The following is an 18,992-nucleotide window of genomic DNA, read 5'->3' as shown; positions in this document are numbered from 1 at the left end:
CAGGACAGCGGTACCAACATTTTCAGAGGCTCCTGGGGCATATGGCATCCGCAGCCGCAGTAACGCCGCTCGGATTGCTTCATATGAGACCGCTTCAACGCTGGCTACACGATCGAGTCCCGAGATGGGCGTGGCACAGCGGTTCGCTCCGTGTCCAAGTGACTCCGAGGTGCCGCCAAACCTTCGGCCCGTGGTCGGACCCTTTGTTTCTCCGGGCGGGAGTCCCCCTAGAACAAGTGTCCAGGCACTCCGTTGTCTCCACGGATGCCTCATCCACGGGTTGGGGTGCCACGTACAACGGGCTTGCAGCTTCGGGTCTGTGGACGGGGCCTCAGCTGCAATGGCATATCAATTGCCTCGAGTTGTTAGCAGTTCGTCTTACGCTCAGCCGCTTCAAAGTGCCGCTCAGAGGCAAGCACGTTCTGGTCCGGACGGACAACACTGCGGCCGTAGCGTACATCAACAAACAGGGTGGTCTACGCTCCCGTCGCATGTCGCAACTCGCCCGCCATCTCCTCTTATGGAGTCAGAAGCATCTGAGGTCGCTTCGTGCTGTTCACATTCCGGGCCTGCTCAATCGTGCGGCCGACGAGCTGTCACGTCAGCAGGTACTTCCGGGAGAATGGCGACTCCATCCCCAGGCGGTCCAGCTAATCTGGAGTCGTTTCGGGGCCGCACAGGTAGACCTGTTTGCCTCCCCAGAGACGACCCACTGTCAGTGGTTTTATTCCTTGACCGAGGGGACCCTCGGGTCGGATGCCCTGGCCCACAGCTGGCCCCGGGAAGAACACAAGTATGCGTTTCCCCCAGTGAGCCTTCTTGCGCAGACACTGTGCAAAGTCAGGGAGGACGAGGAGCAGGTCCTGTTGGTCGCTCCGTATTGGCCCAACCGGACTTGGTTCCCGGAACTAGTGCTCCTTGCGACAGCACCTCCCTGGCCCATTCCTCTGAGGCAGGACCTCCTGACTCAGAGACGGGGCACCCTATGGCACCCGCGTCCAGACCTCTGGAAACTCCATGTCTGGTCCCTGGACGGGACGCGGAGGTTCTAGGTGACCTACCGCAAGCGGTAGTTGACACCATCACTTCCGCTAGAGCCCCCTCTACGAGGCGCCTCTATGCGTTGAAGTGGAACCTGTTCGTCGATTGGTGCTCTTCTCGCCGAGAAGACCCCCGAAGATGTTCGATCGCTTCTGTGCTTACCTTTCTACAGGATGGGTTGGAGCGAAGGCTGTCTCCCTCCACCCTCAAGGTCTATGTCGCCGCTATCGCCGCTAATCATGAGCTCGTAGATGGAAAATCTCTAGGTAAGCACGATCTGATCGTCAGGTTCCTTAGGGGAGCGAGGAGATTAAATCCACCTCGTCCTCCCTCTATACCCTCTTGGGACTTAGCTCTGGTGCTTACTGCACTACAGAGAGAACCCTTTGAGCCTCTGCAGTCAGCTGAGTTGAAAATCCTGTCGTTAAAGACTATACTCCTGATTGCGTTGGCCTCCATCAAGAGGGTAGGGGACCTGAAGGCATTTTTGGTCGACGAATCGTGCCTGGAATTCGGGCCCGGTAACTCTCATGTGATCATGAGACCCCGGCCTGGATACATGCCCAAGGTTCCCACTACTCCCTTCCGGGACCAAGTGGTGAGCCTGCAAGCGCTGCCTTCGGAGGAGGCAGACCCAGCCCTAGCTTTTCTCTGTCCCGTCCGTGCTCTCCGGACTTACGTGGACAAAACGCAAAGCTTCAGGACCTCAGAGCAGCTCTTCGTCTGTTACGGAGGACAGCAGAAGGGAAAGGCTGTCTCCAAGCAGAGGATGGCCCACTGGATAGTGGATGCCATCGTCTTGGCTTATCAGTCCCAAGACGTGCCCTGCCCGCTCGGGTTAAGAGCCCACTCCACTAGGGGTGTTGCCTCTTCCTGGGCGCTGGCTCGTGGCGCCTCGCTAACAGATATTTGTAGAGCTGCGGGCTGGGCGACACCTAACACGTTCGCTAGATTCTATAGCCTCCTTGTAGAGCCGGTCTCTTCCTATGTGCTCACTTCCCATAGTCAGTAACACCGAAGTGCCCGTTCTAGTGTCGGCTTGCTGCGCCATTCCCTCCCCTATGGTAGACGGATGCGTGCGCTTATTCTGCTCCAGTCGAGTTCCCCGGAACGGCGAACCCTGTTGAGCCCTCCGCAACCCGCGGCAGTCGGACGTGGCGGAGCGTTCGACGCCAGGTCTAACACTCGTATGCATTGGTGGAACTTGTGTTAGGCTGGGTTCCATATGTAGTGACCCCCACGGCGGTCCCATATGTGTATTCTTCCACGGTACAGCTCCCTACGGCGAGCCCGTGTCTTTCCCTCGGCAGAGTTCCTCTACCGTTCCAGGTACGTGTTGTTCCCCCTCCACTAATTGGCCGGGGCCACCCCTGGGACTTCTGTATGTTGTGCTGCCCTCGGTCAGCCCATACGTGTATTTTCCACATGTTAACTCCCTCTGGGCATGATGTGGCTTCCGCAGCTGCCTTCACAGGCACGCTTTCCCAGCGTTATCCAATACAGTCAGCTGAATGGGTCTTGCGGAACAGCAGCTTGGACTCTCCCTGCGTGAATTCCCGCCCGCATCAGATCGGGGTCTGAGGGGCTCATCGCTGGGCGCTGGAAGTGGTAGTAACTGTGGCGTTTTCCATAGGGGATCCCAATTCGTCGGTACGTCCGACGTACGTCGAACGTGACCGACGTACGTCGAACGTGACCGACTGAATGGGAACGTCTCGGTTACGTATGGTAACCCTCGTTCCCTGAAGGAGGGAACGGAGACGTACGTCCCGTCGCCACAGTTGCTGTACCATCACTGCAGGTTGAGCCATTACGTTTGGCTCCTCAGTGAAAAACAGCGTGCATTCGCTCTCGCTTCCTGTTTATACCCGCGGCGCGGGGCGGAGCGCGAGATGCAAATCTCGCACGCCAATTGTCCATTGGCCGGTTCTAGATAGCTCGAAGCTGATAGGGGCTCCCAGAAGTGATCCCAATTCGTCGGTACGTCCGACGTACGTCTCCGTTCCCTCCTTCAGGGAACGAGGGTTACCATACGTAACCGAGAAGATTTATAGTGTTGTATTGATGCATAATTTTGGATATTAAAGTAAGATTACTTTTTTTTGTTTTTTGTAAATGAATGAACATTACTAGCACATACTGGTACATGTCTCATTTCCTTTTTAATAGTCATTTTGTTTCTAAATTTCCTTGTAATGGTTTAATGGTCATAAATTCAGCTCTTCAAACAGTAAAAATAATGAAACTGTGTCTCTTTATCTTAATGAAGCTCAAGCCTCCTCCAGTTACCCGACATTAGGTAAGCAGCAGATGTATAGTGTTGTATTGATGCATAATTTTGGATATTAAAGTAAGATGACTTTTAATTTCCTTGTAAAAGTTTAATGGTCATAAATTCAGCTCTTCAAACTGTAAAAATAATGAAACTGTGTCTCTTTATCTTAATGAAGCTCAAACCCCCTCCAGGAGGAGATCATATTACCAGATGACAAGTAAGCAGCAGATTTATAGTGTTGTATTGATGCATAATTTTGGATATTAAAGTAAAAAAAATTTTTTTTAGTTTTTTGTAAATTAATGAACATTACTAACACATACTGGTACATCATGTCTCATTTCCTTTTTAATAGTCATTTTGTTTCAAAATTTCCTTGTAATGGTTTAATGGTCATAAATTCAGCTCTTCAAACAGTAAAAATAATGAAACTGTGTCTCTTTATCTTTATGAAGCTCAAACCCCCTCCTGGAGGAGATCACATTACCAGATGACAAGTAAGCAGCAGATTTATAGTGTTGTATTGATGCATAATTTTGGATATTAAAGTAAGATTACTTTTTTTCTTTTTTTGTAAATTAATGAACATTACTAGCACATACTGGTACATCATGTCTCATTTCCTTTTTAATAGTCATTTTGTTCCCTTTCGTTCAGTCACTACGACGTAACGTTAGTGACTAACGAATGGGGGTTTCGCTTAGAAGCCTATCAACTTCGAGTTTAGAGAAAACGGCCAATGCCATGGGGCATGCGGAATTTGCATACGTAACTCCGCCTCACCGCGTGAGTATATAAGGAAGTACGTGGCAATATCGCATTATGTTCTGCTTTCGGAGCCAAGAGTACCTACCTCTTCACTCCTACAGCCTTCTGAGACTCTTTCAGCTTCTTCGAGACGAGCAGCTTTCCAGTCGGTGTTGGTGTGGCGGCGCGTTCCAGTGATCGCATACTTCCTGCCTGCTGATCTGTGCAGTGGTCCGTTTGACAGCTGGTGTGTGTTTCCCTGGGCGCTTCGGCATCGACTGCGAGGCTTTCCTCTCACAAAAAGAGCTTGCGCGTGGCACGTCTTTTTCAAGACGGCTCGCCCGTGCACTTCCGGGTGCGATCGATTTTCCGCTGCTGTCTGTGGACGCATTCACTGCTCGAGCGTGTTTGGGCTTCAGCACGTTCGGGCAGTGTTTGCGGATGTGTCACGTTTCCATTGCGGGGGCGTGACCATCGCGATGTCGCGGTCGAGACTCAATGATCTCCGTGAGGAGAGAGAGTCCCCTCTGCCACACCCCAATCTACCGTCCCCGAGTGAGATGGTACTTTGGCTGGTGGCCAGGGTGACCTGAGGGCGGTGCTGTGGTATTAAGAACCCCGACGTTCATTCCTCGGGCCACGCCCCCTTCTTATACATCGCTTCCGTGAGTGTTGGATTGAATCTACGGCCCGTCTCTGACGCCCCGTTCGTTCAGTTCACGCTCCGGATAGCAGTGAGATGTCGATCGCCGCATCCCAAGGTGGGCTGGAGTCCTTTGGGGATGACGATTAGGTTGTGCTCCGCCTCTGGGTGTGTTAGCACTGCCTGATCTGACCTAAAGTTGACAGCCATGTTATCTCGGGCAGCCGCGAGTCTCGCGCTGGTGTGGAACTCCGCCCAGTCGCGGGTGCTCGTGGTTGCGCGATTGGTTTTTGGGGGCGGCACCCGACAGCTGTTGGGCCCCGCCCCCAATGCCTTTCGCTCCCGGGGTGCATGAGGAGATCACGCGGTCCCCGAAGTCCCCGTGCTTCCTGTGACCGTTTGGTGGCCTCCTCCGCCTTCTCTGCCCTTGATGGGGCCGCGGCCTAGGGTACACTGGGGCCCCCTCCCCCCCACTGTTGAACTCTCTGTTGCGCACTACGGTGTCCACAGAGGGCTTTGACGTGGCGTGGTGTGGCTGTCCTAAGCACCCCCCCCAAAGCCTGTGGGCTCGTCTACTTCGGTGGCGTGGTCCCGCAGAGCTACGGGCAGGCCGCCGCCCCTTTGCACATGCACAAGGGTGGAGCCGACCCAGGGCTCTTCATTGAGCTGCGTGCCGCAACTGACCCCGCCCCCGGGCGGTGAAGGTGGCCACACGCTCCCTGGGTCGGGCGATGTCCACAGCTGTGGTCCGGGAGAACACCGGGCCTTACCTGGTGATGTGGAGGACGTTGAGCGGGCCCGCCTCCTCAACTCACCCATATCCCAGGCTGGCCTCTTCGGCGGCGCGGCTGAGAACTGCGCCCAACAGTTCTCGACCGCCCCAGAGCAGACTGAGGCTGTAACACGTACTGCCCCGGCGGCCAGCTGCTGCACCAGCCGCCGGCCCAGTCGCCTCAGTCCGCTCGCCGCCGAGGGCGCCCTCCCTCTTCCCGCCCGGCCCCAGCAGCAGCCTTCACCTGGGCCGCGCCGTGGAGGTGGTTGAGGATGTCGCCCAGTCCGCTCCCCAGACTGGTTAAACGCCAGGATGGAGGTGGACAACTCAGAGATGGGTTCCAGTTCTTCCCAGGGGATGGTAGCATGGCCTCTCCTTCCCCCGGTGGAGGGCCGGGGGAAAATCCTTCCGCTGCTGGCCCCCGGGCTAGCAGCGCTTGGGAAGAACTCATGTTCCTGTCTCTGAGCACCCAGAGACCGGTGATGACAGTGCGCGCCACCCTCGGGTCTCGCCACTCGCATCCCTCTCTGTCACCAGCCCCCTGGCAGAGCAGACCCCAGTGGAACGCGAGTCCTTCCCTGGTCTCCTCTGTCAGGGCGCAGCCGTTAACCGTGCTCCGACCCCGGGACGCCCAACAGCCTCCCTTGTCCGCGCCGGTAACGCTGCCTCGCTGCCCCACCCAGGGTACGTCTGTCGTACGTATGACCCCGTTGGTGCAGTCTCTGGAAGCCTGGCTTCAGCTTCCGGGGCTGTCCCGCTGGGTTGCCCGGACCGTCAGGCTCGGCTACGCGATTCAGTTCGCGCAGGCTCCTCCCCGTTACTGGGGAGTCCGCTATACCGTGACCGGGGCCCATGCCCCCGTCATGCGTGCGGAGATTGCCACTCTACTGGCGAAGGGTGCGATCGAGCCTGTCCCTCCAGCCGAAATGAGGTCGGGGTTCTACAGCCCCTACTTCATTGTACCCAAGAAAACCGGTGGGTTACGACCAATCCTGGACCTTCGCATCTTGAACCGATCCCTTCACCGGCTTCCGTTCAAGATGTTGACTGCGAAACGCCTTTTCGAATGCGTTCGTCCGTACGATTGGTTTGCAGCGATCGACCTGAAGGACGCCTACTTCCATGTCTCCATCCTTCCTCGACACAGACCATTCCTACGGTTTGCTTTCGAGGGGCGGGCATACCAGTACGCGGTTCTCCCATTCGGGTTATCTCTGTCCCCTCGCGTCTTCACGAAGATCGCCGAGGCAGCCCTTGCGCCCCTTCGGCAGCACGGGGTCCGCATCCTGAACTACCTCGACGTAGCTCAGAAATTATCAGAGCGTCCAAACGGTCCATTATAAAGTGGGTTCGCGGTAGGCTGTTCTCGGACGCTGCGCGCCGCCCCCCCGAAATTTTTGGGGGTCCGGCCGACGACGCCCGACGACCCTCCCCGGCCGCTCGATGACCCTGATCGGGATTTCGGGGGGCCTGACCCCACCGGGGGCCGGACGGGAGCCCCCCCAAGTATGAGGCCCACAGATGCAGTACTGCCTTCGCCCACAGTGTGGCTCCACCACCAGGTCCACGGCCCCATTAGTTCAATGGGATCTCGGGCCATTGGTTTAGGCTGCCATTGGACGCTTTCGCACTTACCCCCGATTCCCGGGGCCCCTCTGACCCCCCCCCCCCCCCCCCCACATCCACGAACCCACTATTTGTCCGATTACCCACTAAGTTGGGCAAATGACCCCAGGACCCCCCCCCCACCCACCGTACCCCCCCCCCACATCCACGAACCCACTATTTGTCCAATTACCCACTAAAGTGGGCAAATGACCCCAGGACCCCCGCTGACCCCCCCCAGGCCACGCCCCCTCCCACGGAACCACTATTTGTCCGATTACCCACTAATTTTACGGACCGCCCCCGTTCGGACACGGAAGGTCGTTGGATCTTGAGATCTGAGATCCCGAGGCTCAGTGGGCCCCCAACTCGGGGCCCCGAATCGCGGAGCTCTGCGACATTCCATTTTTTTTCCCTACGCACTAGGGCCACGCCCTTTGGGTATGCCGCTCAAGGGGCCCCCACGAGCCACTGTGCAAAATTTCAAGTCATTCGGGGAATCACGGTACGAACGGGAGCCCAAAACACAGACGTCCCACTTCTCATTGAAGTAATGGGTGCCAAATAAGTGGTCCATGGAGTCAGTGTTTATGGATGATAATTAACATTTATTGTCAATTAAACACATCTACTGTACTTGGCACACTCAACTGAACACATTGATGTAACTTTCAACTCATTTGAGCGCTTAATTTGCATAGAAATGACAGTCTCCGTGGACCACTTATTTGGCGGCCACTACTTAATTGGGAATTGGACGTCATGTGTTTTGGGCTCCCGTTGGGGTCTGGAAGGGTCTAGGGCCACCATTCTTGTGCTCCTATCTACGCCTCAGCGCCCCCTATCGGAATCCAGAGTTTGGAGACAATCGGAGCAACTTTCGGACATTCGGAGCTGGAAAAGCAAAGACGTCCCACTTCTCATTGAAGCAGTGGGCGCCAAATAAGTGGTCCATGGAGTCAGTGTTTATGGATGATACTTAACATTTATTGTCAATTAAACACCTCTACTGTACTTGGCACACTCAACTGAACACATTGATGTAACTTTCAACTCATTTGAATGCTTAATTTGCATAGAAATGACAGTCTCCGTGGACCAATTATTTGGCGGCTACTACTTAATTGGGAATTGGACGTCATGTGTTTTGGGCTCCCGTGGGGGTCTGGAAGGGTCTAGGGCCACCATTCTTGTGCTCATATCTACGCCTCAGCGCCCCCTATCGGAATCCAGAGTTTGGAGATAATCGGAGCAACTTTATTTTCCGACCCCAAAAAACTGTAAGGGGTATTGGAGGGTAATTTTGGAGTTTCTCCGATCTTCTCCAAACTCTGGATTCTGGTAGAGGGCATCGAGACATAGACAGGAGCGCAAGTTTGGGGGCCCTAGTACCTTCCAGAGCCGAACGGGAGCCCAAAACACAGACGTCCCACTTCTCATTGAAGTAATGGGTGCCAAATAAGTGGTCCATGGAGTCAGTGTTTATGGATGATAATTAACATTTATTGTCAATTAAACACATCTACTGTACTTGGCACACTCAACTGAACACATTGATGTAACTTTCAACTCATTTGAGTGCTTAATTTGCATAGAAATGACAGTCTCCGTGGACCAATTATTTGGCGGCCACTACTTAATTGGGAATTGGACGTCATGTGTTTTGGGCTCCCGTTGGGGTCTGGAAGGGTCTAGGGCCACCATTCTTGTGCTCCTATCTACGCCTCAGCGCCCCCTATCGGAATCCAGAGTTTGGAGACAATCGGAGCAACTTTCGGACATTCGGAGCTGGAAAAGCAAAGACGTCCCACTTCTCATTGAAGCAGTGGGCGCCAAATAAGTGGTCCATGGAGTCAGTGTTTATGGATGATACTTAACATTTATTGTCAATTAAACACCTCTACTGTACTTGGCACACTCAACTGAACACATTGATGTAACTTTCAACTCATTTGAGTGCTTAATTTGCATAGAAATGACAGTCTCCGTGGACCACTTATTTGGCTACTGCTTAATTGGGAATTGGGACGTCATGTGTTTTGGGCTCCCGTTGGGGTCTGGAAGGGTCTAGGGCCACCATTCTTGTGCTCTTGTCTATCATTCGGGGGCCCCTGGAGAGTGGGAATCTCCAATCTCAAAGCGCCACGACCTTCCTCCTCCGAACGGCAGCCCCGCCTCCAACCCATTAAACGTGCTGGCATTTGGTGGACGTTCGTCCCTTTTTTGACCTTTTGACCCTTGAACGAGGTCAAAGGGCCACCAAACTTGACCGCCTGACTCAGGGGAACGTGTCGAGAAGAAAAATGGCCTCCCCTAGTCGATCGGCCCTTCCCAAGCCGTTTCGTACACATCCATGAACCCACTATGGCAAACGCATTAGTTTAATGGGTAGGTGGGATTTTTACAGAAAGGTCCCAGGGGCCCCAGATTTGGCACATTGGCTCCTGGGAGGGCCCTGATCAACATACCCAAAGGGCGTGGCCCTAGAGCAAAGAGAAATCTTTTTCAGCCCCGCCTCCAACCCATTAAACGTGCAGGCCTGTGGTGGGCTTCGGTCCCTTTTTTGACCTTTTGACCCCTGAACGAGGTCAAATGGCCACCAAACTTGACCGCCTGACTCAGGGGAACGTGTCGAGAAGAAAAATGGCCTCCCCTAGTCGATCGGCCCTTCCCAAGCCGTTTCGTACACATCCATGAACCCACTATGGCAAACGCATTAGTTTAATGGGTAGGTGGGATTTTTACAGAAAGGTCCCAGGGGCCCCAGATTTGGCACATTGGCTCCTGGGAGGGCCCTGATCAACATACCCAAAGGGCGTGGCCCTAGAGCAAAGAGAAATCTTTTTCAGCCCCGCCTCCAACCCATTAAACGTGCAGGCCTGTGGTGGGCTTCGGTCCCTTTTTTGACCTTTTGACCCCTGAACGAGGTCGAAGGGCCACCAAACTTGACCGCCTGACTCAGGGGAACGTGTCGAGAAGAAAAATGGCCTCCCCTAGTCGATCGGCCCTTCCCAAGCCGTTTCGTACACATCCATGAACCCACTATGGCAAACGCATTAGTTTAATGGGTAGGTGGGATTTTTACAGAAAGGTCCCAGGGGCCCCAGATTTGGCACATTGGCTCCTGGGAGGGCCCTGATCAACATACCCAAAGGGCGTGGCCCTAGAGCAAAGAGAAATCTTTTTCAGCCCCGCCTCCAACCCATTAAACGTGCAGGCCTCTGGTGGGCTTCGGTCCCTTTTTTGACCTTTTGACCCCTGAACGAGGTCGAAGGGCCACCAAACTTTTACGCCTGACTCGGGGGGACGTGGCGAGAAGAAAAAGGGCGCCCCCTAGTCGATCGGCCCTTCCCAAGCCGTTTCGTACACATCCGCGAACCCACTGTGGTAAACGCATTAGTTTAATGGGTGGGTGGGATTTTTACAGAAAGGTCCCAGGGGCCCCAGATTTGGCACAGTGGCTTCTGGGGGGGCCCTGAGAAACATACCCAAAGGGCGTGGCCCTAGAGCAAAGAGAAATCCTTTTCAACTTCTAACCCTAATATGGTGGTCGTTCGTCCCTTTTTTGACCTTTTGACCCCTGAACGAGGTCGAAGGGCCACCAAACTTGACCGCCCGACTCAGGGGAACGTGGCGAGAAGAAAAATGGCGTCCCCTAGTCGATCGGCCCTTCCCAAGCCGTTTCGTACACATCCGTGAACCCACTGTGGCAAACGCATTAGTTTAATGGGTGGGTGGGATTTTTACAGAAAGGTCCCAGGGGCCCCAGATTTGGCACAGTGGCTCCTGGGGGGGCCCTGAGCAACATACCTAAAGGGCGTGGCCCTAGAGCAAAGAGAACTCTTTTTCAACTTCTAACCCTAATATTGACCTCAGGCCTCTAACACTCATACCATCTAAGAGCCTTTTGAGTCAAAGTTGGATAAAATTGGGGCACTTCTGTCAGGAACATGCCAGGGTTTCGGGCTCTGGCCCCGTCAGTCGGGGGCCCCTGGAGATTCGGAATCCCCAACATCAAGTCGCCACGACCTTCCTCCTCCGTATGGGAGCCCCGCCTCGCTCCCATTAAACGTGTAGGCTATTGGTGGACGTTCGTCCCTTTTTTGACCTTTTGACCCCTGAACGAGGTCGAAGGGCCACCAAACTTGACCGCCTGACTCAGGGGAACGTGGCGAGAAGAAAAAGGGCCTCCCCTAGTCGATCGGCCCTTCCCAAGCCGTTTCGTACACATCCGTGAACCCACTGTGGCAAACGCATTAGTTTAATGGGTGGGTGGGATTTTTACAGAAAGGTCCCAGGGGCCCCAGATTTGGCACAGTGGCTCCTGGGGGGGCCCTGAGCAACATACCCAAAGGGCGTGGCCCTAGAGCAAAGAGAAATCCTTTTCAACTTCTAACCCTAATATGGTGGTCGTTCGTCCCTTTTTTGACCCTTTGACCCCTGAACGAGGTCGAAGGGCCACCAAACTTGACCGCCCGACTCAGGGGAACGTGGCGAGAAGAAAAATGGCGTCCCCTAGTCGATCGGCCCTTCCCAAGCCGTTTCGTACACATCCGTGAACCCACTGTGGCAAACGCATTAGTTTAATGGGTGGGTGGGATTTTTACAGAAAGGTCCCAGGGGCCCCAGATTTGGCACAGTGGCTCCTGGGGGGGCCCTGAGCAACATACCTAAAGGGCGTGGCCCTAGAGCAAAGAGAACTCTTTTTCAACTTCTAACCCTAATATTGACCTCAGGCCTCTAACACTCATACCATCTAAGAGCCTTTTGAGTCAAAGTTGGATAAAATTGGGGCACTTCTGTCAGGAACATGCCAGGGTTTCGGGCTCTGGCCCCGTCAGTCGGGGGCCCCTAGAGATTCGGAATCCCCAACATCAAGTCGCCACGACCTTCCTCCTCCGTATGGGAGCCCCGCCTCGCTCCCATTAAACGTGTAGGCTATTGGTGGACGTTCGTCCCTTTTTTGACCTTTTGACCCCTGAACGAGGTCGAAGGGCCACCAAACTTGACCGCCTGACTCAGGGGAACGTGGCGAGAAGAAAAAGGGCCTCCCCTAGTCGATCGGCCCTTCCCAAGCCGTTTCGTACACATCCGTGAACCCACTGTGGCAAACGCATTAGTTTAATGGGTGGGTGGGATTTTTACAGAAAGGTCCCAGGGGCCCCAGATTTGGCACAGTGGCTCCTGGGGGGGCCCTGAGCAACATACCCAAAGGGCGTGGCCCTAGAGCAAAGAGAAATCCTTTTCAACTTCTAACCCTAATATGGTGGTCGTTCGTCCCTTTTTTGACCTTTTGACCCCTGAACGAGGTCGAAGGGCCACCAAACTTGACCGCCCGACTCAGGGGAACGTGGCGAGAAGAAAAATGGCGTCCCCTAGTCGATCGGCCCTTCCCAAGCCGTTTCGTACACATCCGTGAACCCACTGTGGCAAACGCATTAGTTTAATGGGTGGGTGGGATTTTTACAGAAAGGTCCCAGGGGCCCCAGATTTGGCACAGTGGCTCCTGGGGGGGCCCTGAGCAACATACCCAAAGGGCGTGGCCCTAGAGCAAAGAGAACTCTTTTTCAACTTCTAACCCTAATATTGACCTCAGGCCTCTAACACTCATACCATCTAAAAGCCTTTTGAGTCAAAAATGGTTTGATGGTGGGGGAGGGGCACTTTTTTCAGGAAGGTCCTAGAGTTTCGTGCTTCAGGTCCATCAGTCGGGGGCCCCTGGAGAGTAGGAATCTCAAACCTCAAGGGGCCACGACCCTCCATCTCCGTATGGGAGCCCCGCATTGCTCCCATTAAACGCGTAGGCCTTTGGTGGACGTTCGTCCCTTTATTGACCTTTTGACCCCTGAACGAGGTCGAAAGGCCACCAAACTTGACCGCCCGACTCAGGGGAACGTGGCGAGAAGAAAAATGGCCTCCCCTAGTCAATCGGCCTTTCCCAAGCCGTTTCGTACACATCCGTGAACCCACTATGGCAAACGCATTAGTTTAATGGGTAGGTGGGATTTTTACAGAAAGGTCCCAGGGGCCCCAGATTTTGCACAGTGGCTCCTGGGGGGGCCCTGAGCAACATACCCAAAGGGCGTGACCCTAGGGTGTAGGGAAAAAAATTGGAATGTTGCAGAGCTCCGCGATTCGAGGCCCCGAGTTGGGGGCCCACTGAGCCTCCGGATCTCAGATCTCAAGATCCAACGACCTTCCGTGTCCGAACAGGGGCGGTCCGTAAAATTAGTGGGTAATCGGACAAATAGTTGGTCCGTGGATGTGGGGGGGGGGTGGGGGGTGGGTCAGCGGGGGTCCTGGGGTCATTTGCCCACTTTAGTGGGTAATTGGACAAATAGTGGGTTCGTGGACGTGGGGGGGGTGGGGGGGTGGGTCAGCGGGGGTCCTGGGGTCATTTGCCCACTTTAGTGGGTAATTGGACAAATAGTGGGTTCGTGGATGTGGGGGGGGGGGGTATTTGCCCTCGACAGCGCCCCCTATATGGTACAAATACCCCCTGTCCCGGGGCAATCTGCGGGCAAGGGGTAATCACGAAACGTCAGTTTGGTCAATTAAAAAGCAGGCATTTGGACTCCCAATTGGCACTACGATCCCTCGCAGTCATTATGCGCCCAATGGCAATCGATTAACATGGGCTTTTGTCCACGAACCCCCTATATATACTACCTCGACGACTGGCTTATACTAGGCCACTCTCGAGAGCAGGTTTGCGGACACAGAGATCTGGTTCTCCACCACTTAGCCCGTCTGGGCCTTCGGGTCAACTGGGAGAAGAGCAAACTTTGCCCCGTGCAGAGGATCTCTTTTCTCGGTATGGAGATCGACTCGGTCGCCATGTACGCGCAGCTTTCGAGCGAGCGCGCGCAGTCTCTGCTGACTTGCCTCCGACAAATCGAGAGCAAGAGTGCGGTTCCACTGAAACTATTTCAGAGGCTCCTGGGGCATATGGCATCTGCAGCCGCGGTAACGCCGCTCGGATTGCTTCATATGAGACCGCTTCAGCACTGGCTTCGCGATCGAGTCCCGAGATGGGCATGGCAGTCTGGCACACTCCGGGTCCAAGTGACTCGGGCCTGCTTACAGACGCTCACCCCGTGGTCGAACCTCAGTTTTCTACGGGCCGGTGTGCCCTTAGAACGAGTTTCCAGGCATGTTGTCGTATCGACGGATGCCTCTGCCACGGGCTGGGGTGCCATGTGCAATGGAAAAGCAGCCGCGGGCTCCGTGACAGGACCCCAGCGCCTCCTGCATGTCTATTGCCTCGAGTTGCTGGCAGTACGGTTCGCCCTGCACCGCTTCCGAGCGCTGCTGAAGGGTCAACATGTGCTTGTCCGGACAGACAACACGGCCGTAGTAGCGTACATCAACCACCAGGGCGGTCTACGCTCCCGCCGTATGTCTCAACTCGCCCGCCATCTCATCCTATGGAGTCAGAAGCGCCTGAGGTCCCTTCGTGCTGTCCATATTCCGGGAGTCCTGAACCACGCAGCCGACGAGCTCTCGCGGTTTCAGCCTCTCCCGGGAGAATGGAGACTCCATCCCCGGACGGTTCAGCTGATTTGGGAACAGTTCGGCGACGCACAGGTAGATCTGTTTGCCTCCCACGACTCTTCCCACTGCAGCCTGTATTATTCCCTGACCGAGGGCACGCTCGGCACGGATGCACTGGCGCACAGCTGGCCGCGGGGCCTACGCAAATATGCGTTCCCCCCAGTGAGCCTACTCGCACAGCTCCTGTGCAAGATCAGGGAGGGCAAGGAGCAGGTCCTTTTGGTCGCCCCGTACTGGCACGGCCGGACCTGGTTCCCCGAACTCATACTCCTTGCGACAGCCCCTCCCTGGCCTATTCCTCTGAGACCGGACCTCCTTACTCAGAGACGGGGCACCCTTTGGCACCCGCGTCCCGACCTCTGGAGCCTCCACGTGTGGCTCCTAGACGGGACGCGGCAGGTTTGAGTGGCCTACCACCTACGGTGGTCGCCACCATCACTTCCGCTAGGGCAGAGTCCACTCGGCATGCCTATGCGTTGAAGTGGAACCTCTTCGTCACCTGGTGCTCTTCCCGCCAAGAAGACCCCTGGAAATGCCCGATCGGGTCCGTGCTTGAGTTTCTCCAAGAGGGGCTGGAGCGAAGGCTGTCTCCCTCCACCCTCAAAGTATATGTGGCCGCAATATCTGCCCACCACGATCTCCTGGAGAACAAGAAGGTAAGTCAGCACGACCTGGTCATCAGGTTTCTGAGGGGAGCCAGGAGACTGAATCCTCCTCGCTCTCCTCTCGTACCCTCTTGGGACCTCGCAGTAGTGTTAACTGCTCTGCTGAGGCCTCCCTTTGAGCCTTTGCGGTCGGTTGATATTAAGTTTCTGTCTATGAAGACGGCTCTGCTGACCGCATTGGCCTCAGTCAAGAGGGTCGGGGACCTGCAGGCATTTTCGGTTGACGAAGCGTGCCTGGAATTCGGGCCGGCTAACTCTCACGTGATCCTGAGACCCCGGCTTGGATATGTGCCCAAGGTTCCCACCACTCCGTTTAAGGACCAGGTGGTGAACCTGCAAGCGCTGCCTTTGGAGGAGGCAGACCCAGCCTTGGCATTGCTCTGTCCAGTACGCGCCCTCCGCGCCTACGTAGACATGACGCAGTGTTTCAGGACCTCAGACCAGCTCTTGTCTGTTATGGTGGAGAGCGGAAGGGAAGTGCTCTCTCAAAGCAAAGGCTGTCTCACTGGATAGTGGACACCATTGCTTTGGCTTACCAGCAGCAAGGCCGACCATGTCCCCTTGGTGTGAAGGCACACTCCACCCGGAGTGTGGCCTCCTCTTGGGCTCTAGCGCATGGCGCCTCGCTAGCAGACATCTGCAGAGCTGCAGGCTGGGCGACACCCAACACATTCGCCAGATTCTACAATCTCCGAGTGGAGCCAGTGTCCGACTATGTACTCACCCCCCCCCCGAGGGGCCGGTGATGGGCCAGGTTCAGGTGTCTTCGCTTGCTCGCCACTCCACTCCACGGACTGGATATGTGCGATATTTCCTCAGATGAGCTCCCCGAGAGCCCTGAGCTCCTCCAGCACTGTCGACGCCGACATCAGTTCAGTCTGCCCTTTCGAGCCCAGACCCTCATGTCCGGCCAGGTGCCCCATGTGCACGGTTCCCTCCGGCGACCCCCACATGTGTATTTCACCGTAAGTCTCCGCAGTGAGCGGGTTTCTTCCCTTGGCGTGTCCCCGCCACCCCTAGGGTTAAAAATCCACCTTCGGCTGGTACCCTAGATATCTTCCATATGCAGCCCCTACCGGCTCATATGTGTCTCTTAAGTCCTCCCCACGGGCAGGCGTTTTTGGCATTCCCTCACTGGGATATGCTTCCCAGTGTACCTTGGTATTCCTGTGTTAAGTGGGAGTCCTTCGTCCGTACTAGTCTTACGACAGGGTACTCACACTTACGCAGGGCGCTGGAAGACAGCTGAGTGGCGGGATTATATTGGGACCCCCATTCGTTAGTCACTAACGTTACGTCGTAGTGACTGAACGAAAGGGAACGTCTCGGTTACGGATGTAACCCTCGTTCCCTGAGGAGGGAACGGAGACGTAACGTCCCGTTGCCACATCAGCTGTGCTACCTGGAACGCAGGAGTTCAGTCTTGGCTCCTCAAGCAGGTAACATAATGCGATATTGCCACGTACTTCCTTATATACTCACGCGGTGAGGCGGAGTTACGTATGCAAATTCCGCATGCCCCATGGCATTGGCACGCCATTGGGCGTTTTCTCTAAACTCGAAGTTGATAGGCTTCTAAGCGAAACCCCCATTCGTTAGTCACTAACGTTACGTCTCCGTTCCCTCCTCAGGGAACGAGGGTTACATCCGTAACCGAGACGTTTCTAAATGTCCTTGTAAAGGTTTAATGGTCATAAATTCAGCTCTTCAAACTGTAAAAATAATGAAACTGTGTCTCTTTATCTTAATGAAGCTCAAGCCTCCTCCAGTTCCCCGACGTCAAGTAAGCAGCAGATTTATAGTGTTGTATTGATGCATAATTTTGGATATTAAAGTAAGATGACTTTTAATTTCCTTGTAAAAGTTTAATGGTCATAAATTCAGCTCTTCAAACTGTAAAAATAATGAAACTGTGTCTCTTTATCTTAATGAAGCTCAAACCCCCTCCTGGAGGAGATCACATTACCAGATGACAAGTAAGCAGCAGATTTATAGTGTTGTATTGATGCATAATTTTGGATATTAAAGTAAGATTACTTTTTTTTTTTGTAAATTAATGAACATTACTAGCACATACTGGTACATCATGTCTCATTTCCTTTTTAATAGTCATTTTGTTTCTAAATTTCCTTGTAATGGTTTAATGGTCATAAATTCAGCTCTTCAAACTGTAAAAATAATGAAACTGTGTCTCTTTATCTTAATGAAGCTCAAACCCCCTCCAGGAGGAGATCATATTACCAGATGACAAGTAAGCAGCAGATTTATAGTGTTGTATTGATACATAATTTTGGATATGAAAGTAAGATTATTTTTTTTAGTTTTTTGTAAATGAATGAACATTACTAGCACATACTGGTACATCATGTCTCATTTCCTTTTTAATAGTCATTTTGTTTCAAAATTTCCTTGTAATGGTTTAATGGTCATAAATTCAGCTCTTCAAACAGTAAAAATAATGAAACTGTGTCTCTTTATCTTAATGAAGCTCAAGCCTCCTCCAGTTACCCGACGTCAAGTAAGCAGCAGATTTATAGTGTTGTATTGATGCATAATTTTGGATATTAAAGTAAGATTACTTTTTTTTGTTTTTTGTAAATGAATGAACATTACTAGCACATACTGGTACATCATGTCTCATTTCCTTTTTAATAGTCATTTTGTTTCTAAATTTCCTTGTAAAGGTTTAATGGTCATAAATTCAGCTCTTCAAACTGTAAAAATAATGAAACTGTGTCTCTTTATCTTAATGAAGCTCAAGCCTCCTCCAGTTACCCGACATCAAGTAAGCAGCAGATTTATAGTGTTGTATTGATGCATAATTTTGGATATTAAAGTAAGATGACTTTTAATTTCCTTGTAAAAGTTTCATGGTCATAAATTCAGCTCTTCAAACTGTAAAAATAATGAAACTGTGTCTCTTTATCTTAATGAAGCTCAAGCCCCCTCTACAAGTTCTGTTATGTCCTTTAAGTTGCTTTGGTACAAAATATCTAAATTCAACCAGTAACCATGTCTGACAGAAATATGATGATCGAAAAATGCCTTCATCTCTAAATCTGCACTGAAAATACATTCATTTCAACATTACTAGCAAATAAAGTGCTTTTTCCTGCTGAACTGAGATAAATAATAACAAATCAATGAACGCAAACCCCCCAGGTTAAAAAAAAAAAAAATCTGAAATCTCATAACACATTTTATGTTTATTCACATGTATAATCTCTACTTAACGAAATGTCTCTAATATTGAACACTGCTCTCTTCTGTGCTTCAAATTGCACTGGTAAAATATCATTAGCAATATCATTCAGAAACACAAACAGGCAAAAATAAAGTGCCACAAGTGTTGGAAAAATTTAAAGTGCAAGAAACATTTTATTTAATGTTTCCACTTTTGACAACCGCAACAGAATCAGAGCAAATGAGACACACAGGCCTCGTACAGGATGCAGGAAGAATAAATGCGATTTCTTTCCACCCATTCATCTCGGAAAACTCGGTTTTCAGCGTCAAATTTCCTAATTTTTGAAAATGCCATTGTTTTTGAGCGTCGCTTTCTGCTCTCAGTCTCTTCTTCACTGCATGTGTGACCGCACGTCTGAACGTAGCAACAGTGAGCAAAGTAACGCTAACTGTCGTCGCAACCTGTAGCGACATAGGACCCAAACGGTTCTACTGAGCTGCCTT

General features: G+C 52.8%; 1 protein-coding gene across 2 annotated transcripts in view; it reads left to right on the top strand.

Annotated features, from left to right (window-relative positions):
- Nucleotides 1-18,992, top strand: part of LOC307133175 (uncharacterized protein) — an 86,363-nt gene that overhangs the window by 34,612 nt on the left and 32,759 nt on the right. For both annotated transcript variants that reach the window (XR_013817373.1, XM_079828025.1), the window contains exons 15-22: nucleotides 3,311-3,340; nucleotides 3,492-3,533; nucleotides 3,772-3,813; nucleotides 17,056-17,085; nucleotides 17,237-17,278; nucleotides 17,512-17,553; nucleotides 17,791-17,820; nucleotides 18,058-18,087. Coding sequence is in view for 1 of the 2 variants with exons in the window: in XM_079828025.1 (XP_079684151.1) it covers nucleotides 3,311-3,340; nucleotides 3,492-3,533; nucleotides 3,772-3,813; nucleotides 17,056-17,085; nucleotides 17,237-17,278; nucleotides 17,512-17,553; nucleotides 17,791-17,820; nucleotides 18,058-18,087 (288 nt within the window). In the remaining variant the exon portion in view is untranslated. The remainder of the gene's footprint in view (nucleotides 1-3,310; nucleotides 3,341-3,491; nucleotides 3,534-3,771; nucleotides 3,814-17,055; nucleotides 17,086-17,236; nucleotides 17,279-17,511; nucleotides 17,554-17,790; nucleotides 17,821-18,057; nucleotides 18,088-18,992) is intronic.

This window comes from Gobio gobio (genome assembly GCF_949357685.1).
Source record: "Gobio gobio genome assembly, chromosome: 10".
Classification (NCBI taxonomy): Eukaryota; Metazoa; Chordata; class Actinopteri; order Cypriniformes; family Gobionidae; genus Gobio; species Gobio gobio.
This window is presented reverse-complemented; position numbering and strand designations above follow the sequence as displayed.